This window comes from Cebus imitator, unplaced genomic scaffold (assembly GCF_001604975.1).
Source record: "Cebus imitator isolate Cc_AM_T3 unplaced genomic scaffold, Cebus_imitator-1.0 Scaffold4, whole genome shotgun sequence".
In the NCBI taxonomy this organism is placed as follows: Eukaryota; Metazoa; Chordata; class Mammalia; order Primates; family Cebidae; genus Cebus; species Cebus imitator.
The window spans coordinates 14,825,169-14,837,088 of record NW_016107319.1 but is presented as its reverse complement, the minus strand read 5'-3'; the positions used below and the strand labels follow the sequence as shown (position 1 = coordinate 14,837,088).

The window sequence follows — 11,920 nt, the reverse complement described above, 5'->3', positions numbered from 1 at the left end:
TATTTCCTTTTCTTACCTGATTGCTCTGGCAAGAACTTCCAATACTATATTGAATAGGAGTGGTGAGAGAGGGCATCCTTGTCTAGTGCCAGATTTCAAAGGGAATGCTTCCAGTTTCTGCCCATTCAGTATGATATTGGCTGTGGGTTTGTCATAAATAGCTTTTATTATTTTGAAATACGTTCCATTGATACTTTGTTTATTAGAGTTTTAGCATAAAGGGCTGTTAAATTTTGTTGTAGGCGTTTTCTGCATCTATTGAGATAATAATGTGTTTTTTGACATTGATTCTGTTTATGTGATGGATTATGTTTATTAATTTGTGTATGTTGAACCAGCCTTGAATCCCTGGGATCCTGATGGATCATGAGGGATAAGCTTTTTGATGTGCTATTGTAATCGGTTTGCCACTATTTTGTTGAAGAATTTTGCATCTATATTCATCATAGATATTGGCCTGAAGTTTTATTTTTCAGTTGAGTCTCTATTGTGTTTTGGTATCAGGATAATGTTGGTCTCATAAAATAATTTGGGAAGGATTCCGTCCTTCTGTATTGTTTGGAATAGTTTCAGAAGGAGTGGTACCAGTTCCTCTTTGTACGTCTGGTAGAATTTGGCTGTGAACCATCTGTACCTGGATTTTTTTGGTTGGTAGACTATTAATTGCTGCCTCAACCTCAGCCTTTGTTATCGGTCTATTCAGGGTTTCAGCTTCTTCCTGGTTTAGGCTTGGGAGGGTGCAAGTGTCCAGGAATTTATCCATTTCTTCCAGATTTACGGGTTTGTTTTCATAGAATTGTTTGTAGTTATCTCTGATGGTAGTTTGTATTTCTGTGGAATTGGTGGTGATATTCCCTTTTTGTTTTTTATTACATCTATTTGATTCTTCTCTCTTGTCTTTTTTATTAATCTGATTAGCAGTCTATTTTGTTGATCTTTTCAAAAAACCAGCTCCTAGATTTATTGATTTTTTGAAGGGTTTTTTTTATGTCTCTATCTTCTTCAGTTCTGCTCTGATCTTAGTTAGTTCTTGTCTTCTGCTAGCTTTTGAATTTTTTTTCATCTTGCTCCTCTAGCTCTTTCAATTTTGATAATAGGGTGTTGATTTTAGATTGTTCTTCACTTCTCATGTGAACATTTATTGCTATAAATTTCCCTCTGGAGACTGCTTTAAATGTGTCTCAGGGATTCTGGTACGTTGTGTCTTCATTTTGTTTGGTTTCAGAGAACATCTTTATTTCTGCCTTCATTTCATTGTTTATCTAGTCAACATTCAGGACACAGTTGTTCAGTTTCCATGAAGTTGTGCAGTTCTGAGTTAGTTTCTTAATCTTGAGTTCTAATTTGATTGCACTGTTGTCTAAGAGACTGTTATGATTTCTGTTCTTTTGCATTTGCTGAGGAGTGATTTACTTCCAATTATGTGGTCGGTTTTAGAGTGCGTGAGATGTGGTGCTGAGAAGAATGTATATTCTGTGGATTTGGGGTGGAGAGTTCTGTAGATGTCTTTTAGGTCTGCTTTGTCCAGATCTGAGTTCAAGTCCTGGATAACCTTGTTAATTTTTGTCTTGATCTGTCTAATATTGACAGTGGAGTGTTAAAATCTCCCACTATTATTGTGTGGGACTCTAAGTCTCTTAGTAGGTCTCTGAGAACTTGCTTTATGTATTGGGTGCTTCTGTATTGGGTACCTATATATTTAGGATCGTTAGCTCTTCTTGTTGCATTGAAGAAGAACTCCTTTTACTATTATGTAATGTCCTTCTTCATTTCTTTTAATCTTTGTTGATTTAACGTCCATTTTATCAGATACTCTGATTATAACTTCTGCTTTTTTTGCTGTCAATTTTTGGTAAATCTTCTTCCATCCCTTTATCTTGAGCCTATGTGTGTCCTTGCCTGTGAGATGGATTTCTTAAATACAGCACACTGATAGGTCTTGAGTTTTTATACAGTTTGCCAGTCTGCATCTTTTGATTGGAGCATTTAGCCCATTTACATTTAAGGTTAATATTGTTATGTGTAAATTTGATCCTGCCATTTTGATGCTAGCTGGTTCTTTTGCCCGTTAGTTGATGCAGTTTCTCTATTGTGCCAGTGGTTTTTACCATTGAGTATGTTTTTGGAGTGGCTGGTACTGGTTGTTCCTCTGCATGATTAGTGTTTTCAGGAGATCTTGTAAGGCAGTCCTGGTGGTGATGAAATCTCTCAGCAATTGCTTGTCTGTAAAGGATTTTATTTCTTCTTCACTAAAGAAGCTTAGTTGGCTGGATATGAAATTCTAGGTTGAAAGCTCTTTTCTTTAAGGATGTTGAATATTGGCCCCACTCTTTTCTGGCTTGTAGGGTTTCTGTCGAGAGATCCACTGTGAGTCTGATGGGCTTCCCTTTGTGGGTAACCTGACTTTTCTCTCCAGCTGCCCTTAGTATTTATTCCTTCATTTCAACCCTGGTGAATCTGACAATTGTGTGCCTTGTGATTGCACTTCTTGAGGAATATCTTTGTGGTGTTCTCTGTATTTCCTGGACTTGAATGTTGTCCTGCTTTGCTAGATTGGGGAAGTTCTCCTGGATAATATCCTGAAGAATGTTTTCCAGCTTAGATTCATTCTCTCTGTGACATTCAGGTACACCTATCAAACATAAATTAGGTCTTTTAACATAATCCCTTATTTCTTGGAGGCTTTGTTCATTTTTTTTCACTCTTTTTTCTTTAATTTTGCCTCCTCATTTTATTTCATTGAGTTGATCTTTAATCTCAGATGTCCTTTATTCTGCTTGGTCGATTCAGCTATTGAAACTTGTGTATGCTTTGTGAAGTTCTTATGCTGTGTTTTTCAGCTCCATCAAGTCGTTTGTATTCTTCTCTAAGCGGTTTATTCTAGTTAGCATTTCATCTAACCTTTTTTCAACATTCTTAGTGTCTTTGCATTGGGTTAGAACATGTTCTTTTAGCTCAGAGAAGTTTATAACCCACCTTCTGAAGCCTGTTTCTGTCACTTCATCAGACTCGTTCTCCATCCAGCTTTGTTCCCTTGCTGGTGAGAAGTTGTGATCCCTTGGAGGGGGAGACCTGTTCTGGTTTTTGGTGTTTTCATCCTTTTTGCACTGTTTTCTTCCCATCTTTGTGGATTTATCTACCTGTGGTCTTTGTAGTTGGTGGATGTTGTTTTTGTTGCTGAGTGGATGTTGTTTTTGTTGCTGTTGAAGCTATTTCTTTCTGCTTTTTAGGTTTCCTCCTAACAGTCAGGTCCCCCTGCTGTAGTATGGCTGGAGGTCCACTCCAGAGCCTGTGTGCCTGGGGATCATCTATTGCAGCTGCAGAACCGTAAGGGTTGCTGCTGGTTTCTTCTTCTGTTATCTTTTTTTCATAAGGGTACCCACCAGATGTCAGCCTGAGCTCTCTTCTATCAGTTGTCTTTTTGAATATATGGGAGTCGGGAGCTGCTTGAGGAGACAGTCTGTCCCTTATAGAAGCTCAAGTGCTGTCTTGGGAGCTCTGTTATTCCATTCAGAGCTGCTGGGCAGGTATGTTTAAGTCTCTGCAGCAGCATTCATGACTGTCTTTTCCCCATGTGCTCTGTCGTGGGAGGGTGGGGCTTTATTTATAAGTTCCTAATGCGCTGCTGCCTTTTTTCAGAGATGCCCTGCCCAGCGAGGAGGTAGTCTAGTCAGAGGCATTGCTGAGCTGCCATGGGCTCTGTACAGTTGCTGTGTAAACTTCCTTGCAATTTTGTTTGCCTAGGCAAAGTTAGGACTGTCTCAGTAATGGCAGACTGCCTCAGTAATGGTGGACTGCCTCCCTAGTGGTGGACTGTCTTGGTAATGGCAGACCCCCTTCCCCACACCAAGCTGGACCGTCCCGGGTCCAGCTGCGCATGCTGCAAAACTCTCAATCTAGAGCGTTTCAGATTACTGATCTTTGTAGGGGTGGGACCTGCTTAGCCAGATCTCCTGGCTCACTGTTTCAGCCCCCTGTTTTTCACTGGAATAAGCGGCTCTGTCTCCCAGGCGTTCCAGGTGCCAGTTGAAATGGCTACCCAGATTTGTGTGAGTTTTAGTGTGGATACTCATGGTGCCAGCTGAAACAGCCATGCTGGAAACTTGTGGCACTTTTCAGCCAGGGAATCTCCTGGTCTGTGGGCAGTAAAAACTCTTTTGGAAATGCAGTGATCACTCACCCTCTGTGTTGTTCTTGCTGGGGAATTGCACTCTAGAGCTGTTCCTATTCGGCCATCTTGTGTCTCTCCAATTAGATTTTTTAAATGTAGAACCTTTGCCTTTTGTGGAATTTAGTCTTACTCTATCAAATAATAAGATTTTTGGAGCACTCAGTGTTCCTATTTGCAGGAACTAATGATCTTCCAAATTATTTTAAAGTAGTAGCCCCTTCTGTAAAAAGTAAGCTTTGTGATGACAATGATTATAATAATACTGATATGTATAAATGAGGTTGTTTGTATTCATCCATATGTGCTATGCTGTTACAGCCATTTGTCTGAGAGCAATCTCCTTTTTGATATCTGCAGTTCATTTGCACTGTACTTTTCAGTCCTAAAGTTTAGTAATTGCAAAGTATCTGAGTAGCATGGAGTGAAGAAAACTGCTCAATTGTGCTTTTTAGTGTCTCTGTGTTAGTAGTATTTTAAAAAGTTACAGCTCTTTTTATGAAAAATTTGTGATTTGCAATTGAATTTGAAAAATGCATTTATAATTTGAAAACTAATATGCAAGTAAAACTTAAAAAACATTTCAGGACAAGTTAAACTGGACAAAATCATGACTAATATTGAACCAGTGAGTAAGAAAATGGAGACAGCAAAGCACAAGCACTTTCAGAAGTCCAGGTAATGTATAATTAGCTAACCTATAGAAACTGTATATTTTCTTCTAATTTGCCAATATTCCCTGATCAACTGTCATGGCCTCTCAAGTCTATCTCTTAACACCCCATACATGAAGCTAATTTATTGTTCTGCTTGAGTTCCTGAAAGCGTATCAATTTTCAAAATTTTAGTTTTCAGTTCAGTTAACTTTTGAACTGAAGGATGTCTGAGTAGTTAAGTAAACCATCTGGGTTTTACAGTGCATAAGCTTGAATCCAATTTGTGGATTTCCTGAGAAAAAAATGCCATATTTTATGATAATATTACATAAGTTTAGAATTTTAATAACTCATCTGCAGCAATTATGGAGCAGAGTAAGTTATAATTTTCCTTTCTAAATCTAATAATTAAAGGTTAGTCTTTTTCTAACAGAAGGTGAGGCTGTTTTTACAGAACATAGTTTGATTACAGGAATTTTGAGCATTGCCTCTGCTTTCCAAAAATGTCTGGAGATGGGTCAGTTCCTTTTCCTAATTATTGCGTGAAATAGCATAATCGTCTTCAAGATAACTTTAAAATTACATACACAGTAGTTGGCCCTGAAGCTACAGACAGAACCTCTAAGCCCTTCAGCACATATTTTGTAAGAACATTTACACTTATAGACAGTAAATTCTTCTCTGCTAAAATGTACATTTCAGTGGCTTGTTTTACAATAATTCATTAATATTATGACATGGTCAGAAATTTGGGGTAATTATTACAGCCATAAGTTAGTTGAGGAAATGCCGGCAAGGCTACAAAGAACTTTGTGGGTCTTCCAACATTCAAGTTGTGAACTGTGTGCTTAATACTAGAAGATCCATGCTCAGAGTAACCACTTTCTTGGCATAAGAGTGATACAGTACTCAAATCTGAAAGAATGAAATATATACACAACCTTAATACTGAAGGTTTGGTTATACCCAAGATAAGGGAAGATAATAATTCAAAGAAAATAAATTATTGTATTGGAAATTTACCAGTTTTAATAAATTTCTTTTCTGACTTTGAGTTATCCATTTTAACTCAAGATCCAAGTTGGTCTGGCAGAGTGGTAGCTCCTAAAAGAGTAGTTAATACAGCAATTTAGCCAAATTGTTTAGAATTTCCAGTCAGCATTTACTAACTGAAAAGATTAACTGAATTCATTTGAAAATATTTTCAGTATCTTTAGATGAGGCTGGTAAGCCATAGCAAAATAATAATGTTTTAGGGACAAGTGAAGCACTTATTATCCTCTGATCAGGTATAATATCTTTCAGGATAATGTCTTTCTCAAGAGAGTTGAATATTTCCCAAAGAATTGTTTCTTCTGCAACTGGTAGAAGATAAAGGTCCCTTGACACCCTAATTTTCCATTTTTAATGAAAACATGTCCTGCTTAATGAGGAAGATCAACACCCTTTGAAATTAAGAGCAAGTGCATGTACTCCCAATGACAGTCCAGGGCATATAAAGCCTGAACTTCAATACACCTGGGCTGCCTTGTCTTTATTTATAGCTAGTTGATGGTGGTAACTTCTTTCTTACTTTAGCAGTTAGCTTCATTTCATTAATGTTAAAAGTGTGATGGGAATGCAGTGGGAAAGACAAATAAGTGTTTTGGGACATAGTGACTAAGGATTTTTTGAAACCTGTGCTTAACTAGACAAATAAAACGTCACTAGACCAATTTTTTTTGAAATCTAGTTTACCACATAATGAAGATAAGGAAACAGCAGTGAGAATATAAGCAGAAGGAAAGATAATAGAATCAGTTGGGAAATTAGGTAGGAGATTGTTAACAATGCACGGACAGTCTGTAGAACTAATTAGTATGAATGACTCAACTCTTCATGAAACTCCCAAAAGGTTTTTAAGTTAAATAGACGCCCTGTAAGAAAAGCTGTATATAAACAACTTAAAATTATCCTGAAGATGCCTTGGAAAATACTGATTGTTAAGATGACTATCATATTTTTGGGTTGACTATTGAAATGTTGACCAAGAAAAGAAATGTCATTGAGCAAAATATGAACATGATTGAATTTTATAAATATATGATTTCTTCCTTTTTCTAAACTTGTCTATTTTTGACCCATGAAGGGAAAACACAATTGAATATTTCTACAACTTCAATATAAGTTTAAGAAAGTCAAGTTCTTCAATGTACCTTTGAATTCTAAATTCAAAGATTGTCCTACATTAATACTCTTTTTATGATGATGATAGATATGGGTTTATTCTAAATTTTAATTTCCCATCCAAATTTCCATTTATTAATCTGTTATTTACTAGTGCTAATTTTTAGTTGATATTATTTGGTGCATTTGAAAGTATGAAAATTGTATTTCTGTAAATGCATTCTGTAATTCAGGCAAGTCAGCCCGGACTTCTTCACCTAGTTTTGTGATCAGTGAGTTTCCTGTGTTACAAGACAATTCATGTTTAGGTTATTTTGATCAGTTTAATTAGGAACAGAATGAGGATATTATAAAATAATGATAGGATCTTCATGGCATTTCACATTTGTGTTGAAACAACTGCCATTTCATCTTAATATTTGTAAAATATTTTGCTTAAGTGGTTGAATGGTCTATTTCCATTAGAATCTTTTATTAATGGGGAATAATTGAAAATACATAATTAGTTCTAACTTGGAGATTAAATAATACTAATGTATGGACCAGATATTAGAAAACAAAGGAAATTATACCTGATCAATAAAACTTGGCACCATTCTTCATGATATATAAAAACATTCTAGAATTTCAAATGGAATTTTATAAAACTGATTGCCGTACTCAAGGCTCTATATTTTCCCTTGATACAATTTAAGGGATATCTCAGTCTTTTGGCCAACTCCGTGGGCATGACCACATGAGTGACAGTTAAATTAATAGATCCTATTGTTATTTATTTACTATTTACTGAATGCCTACTATGTGCCAAATGTAAATCTCTGAACAGTCTCCTCCTTCATACACCATGCTTTTTTTCTGGGCAAATGTTTTAAAATGCTAGAAATTTACATAAGATTTATATCATTTTTTAAACCAACATTTTCATTTCTAGTCATTTATAGTAACACAAGGAAATAATTGGATAGGTGCACAAATATGAATGTTCAAAGATTTTCACCCTTGTGTATAAACAACAAGAAAGTAAATATCCCGCAGAAGAAGACTGGTAAATAAGCCATCAGTATGTTAAAATCTATACAATTGATTTTTATGTAATGGGCCAAAATAACACAGAATTCTATGTAATGGGTCAAAATAACAACTTGTACCTTTGTACATTTATAAAGATCTCCATGATATATTAGGTACAAAATAATAGGTTAAAAGTTCATATGCATTTATGTACACTTAAACGTAGAAAAGGTATGAAATATATTTAACATGCTAATCATGACAAATGAAATCAGTATGAAATAGTAATATGGATTCTGAAGTCCTACTGCCTGAGTTTGAATCCTGACCCACCCACTTCTAGCTGGAATAATCTGAATGATATACTACCTAACCCCCAAATGTCTTAGTTTCTTCGTTTTTACAATGAATATCATAATAGTAAATACCTACATGCTTGTTTTGAGGAATAAATGAGGTAAAACATATAAAAGGGATTAGAATAGTGCTTTAAATGCTGGCCTTTAGGAAGCATTGAAGGGTTTGCAATTATTACTAAAATATCAGGATGATAAGATTAGAGAAGATTTTAACTTTCTTTCTTTTTGCTTATTCACATTTTCCAAGGTTTCTAAGTGGTGATTGACTTTATTCAGCTGTTTAGATTGAAGCTCTCCAAATCATGTTAGAAACACATGCTACTTAAAAAAATCTCTTGTAAAACACTGAAGAAATAGACAGATATGATGCTCGTTCATTTTCCTGATTTTTGCTAGTTTGGGCTCATTTGGAAAGCAAACGTTCCTATTTGTTATTCATCTCAGAACCAACAAAATTTGGTATTACTTTGTCTTTATTTAATAATATTCACTCTGCAATGCACTGAGGGAACAACAGGTGTAGTCCTATTGACCAAGGACAAGTGGTTTTCTGTGATTAGCATTTAGTCCTACAATTTTAGTGTTGAAGATTTGTATTACAAAATAGGGATTATTAAATCACTTAAAGATATACCTTCATGTTTTGGAAACAGAATGTTGGAATCACTCTCTCCCTTTCCTGTCCATCTTTACTTACGACCTGGGACCTCTACCTTGGAACTTCTGAAAGAACCTGGTGAGTCTTGTACATAAATGTGGACAGCAGCACATCGATTTTCATTATTTTGCATTCATTTAAATGCAAAAACAAAGAGCTAGTATTGAACAGAGTTATTTGCTTTATTTTCATTTCACATACTGTATCAAAGATAAGCAGACTTTGAAAACAACTAGTAATAACTAGTTTTCCACTCCTTTATCTGAAATTGAGAGATTGGATTTTTAAAAATATGAAGGTTGTAGTAAATTATGAAGACAAATTCTTGTAATTTTAAAAGTTTATTTACAGTTGAGTTATTGTTGTTTTAAAAAATACATATAGATCTTTAAAAGAGACTATAGATGATTCTTTAAGGTCCTTTAAGTGTGATTGAAAAACTCTCTGGAACTTGAACGGCTTAAAGACCTAGGGGGCTACTGATTCAAAGCTACTTTTTTGTAGTTTTCCCTCTTTTTAACTTGTTACTCATGAGCTTCAGGCTGTCATTAAGGGAAAACTTGTCTTGTAAAGTGGGACTTTTATTGATTTCATAAGAGATTTTTAAAAGTTTTCTGAATAAACCCCTCCTTGGGTTCTCAAGGCACTTCTGCCTATGATGTCCTTTATAATTTTATGAACATTTATTTGTTTGAATTATTATAGAAGGAATTCAAGCATTAAATGGAAGCTCACTTCCAAACCAATTTTATGAATCACATTTTCATTATTCCAGTCAATATTCACCAAAACTAAAATTTGTAAATATACTGTCAGAATGTTGAAGATACGCAATAGATGTGTTTTACATTTTTGATTGTTACATTGGTTCACAGCTTAAATTCTTTTAAGGCTTTATTAGATAATTTGAGATCCTAGGGTAATACAATAATGTGTGGGTCTCAATTGATTCTAGAATTGAATATACATGTGTAGAAGTAAATGTAGGCAAATATTCATACAAGACTAGGGTCTAATGGGTGTAATAGTTTTATCAAATAATACTCTTGAAATCAGACCTCCCTGAAAGCTGTGTTCTATAGCTCTTTACTGTAAGTTAAAGTTCTACTTATTCTGTGACACTTAGAATATATTCAGGATGATCTAAGGGTTGATAAAACCTTCTGTCTTCAAGTATCATTCGCCTCAGATGAATCATTTGTGTCATCATTTTGCAGAGAAGCTTTTTAGCTCTTTGAAGGACTTGGCAATTCTCAAGGCTTTAGTTTGGATGTTGAAATTCACCTAAGTCTTATTTTTTTGTATTTATGGAACTTATATACAGGTGCTAGGCCATAGTTCATTTAATGCTAAACAAAAGATAGAAAATGTTTCTAAAATATTTGTTGAAAGAATCCCGGTTATTAGCTACAGATTCTTATGAAATTGTGAATGGAAAAGGCTGGCAGAATTGGTAGTCACTCATGTGATAAGTTTTGAAATTTGCTAAAGGTTCTACCCATGCAAAAATGTTCTGCTGAAATGTGAAATGTTTATTAATTGAACCATAACTTTATAGAAGCTAAGAGACTCCTCATACTTATTACAGTGTATGACACATGAATAGTAGGCACTAAAAAACATATGTTAAATGAATGAATAAATGTAAATTAAAAAGGAAAAACCACCCAAGTGAAGTATACTACAGTATTATCTGTGTGTCTGTCTCTGCATAGTAGGCTAAAACTCAATAACGGCTAAAGAAAAGAAAATGGAGAAAATACTAGACACTAGCTTTTACAGTTCTTTTTAAAAATTGATTATACATAGACTGGAGAGATATCATCAAAATACATAAAATGTTATGCAGTTTAGTTTATATGCTTTAAAAACAAATTGTTGAGGAGATTATTCATTTTATGATATTATAAGTCTCTCAATACCCGTATAACTTCATGGAGAGTTGGAAGTTTGAATATGTTGAACAAGTAAAAAAAATTACAATAAAAATCATTCTTTCTAAATGTTATAGGGTAGGTGTTCTTTTTTCCTTTAAAATGAAATGTATCTTTAATAAAATAAGAATAAGGATTTTCACTGATTTGTTATTTGTGAAGTTTTTGTTTTATTTCCAACCACACGAGTCTTTTATAATTACACATATTTAAAGTAAGGCTAGACATATCTGAAAGATTGTGGCCAGCAACTTATTTTGTGTAAGCTATTAGTAAAATGTTGAAAAATATTTACTTTTTGGAATAAGAGTAGTCCATACTTTGTGTGTTTAGTGAAAAATAATGAATACTTTTTATCCCTGTTTTCAGCTCATGTTAAGGCTACAGTCTAAAGAGTCTGCACAACAAAGCTTATTCTCCACATTATTATTATAACTATGTAATAAGTTATAACTTCAATGAAGATCTGATGTAGTAACTGAGCTCTATTTAATAAGATAATGTGTAAATAGTAAGAAATGTAGATATTACAGTTTTCCCCGATAATCTACTGAACTCAAATTATAATCACCTGATTCTTTTTTTTTATAATTGATGTATAATACATGTACATAGTTTGGGGATACACATAATTATTTAATACATTCATGCAATTTGTAAAGATCAAATCAGTGTTCTTGGGACATCCATTGCCATAAATGTTTGTCTTTTCTTTATGATAAAACCATTTCCATTCTTCTAGCTATTTTGAAACATGTAATAGATTATTGTAAACTGTAGTAACCCTGCTGATCTATCTAACAGTAGGTCTTATTTCTTCTAGCAACCCATGTATTTATATCCATTCATCAACTTCGTTTCGTCTTTTCTCCTCCATGCCCTTCGTGGCCTCTTATAACCACAAATCTGTTTGTCTTTGAGATCCACCTTTTTTTTTTTTTTTTTTTTTTTTTTTTTTTTTTTTTTTT

At 34.3% G+C, this 11,920-nt stretch overlaps 1 protein-coding gene across 1 annotated transcript in view; it reads left to right on the top strand.

Moving 5' to 3' along the window:
* IQCM (IQ motif containing M) overlaps positions 1 to 11,920 on the top strand; it is a 490,160-nt gene that overhangs the window by 133,889 nt on the left and 344,351 nt on the right. The window contains 2 exon segments of the mRNA XM_037740696.1: positions 4,756 to 4,851; positions 8,989 to 9,096. Coding sequence (XP_037596624.1) covers positions 4,756 to 4,851; positions 8,989 to 9,096 — 204 coding nt within the window.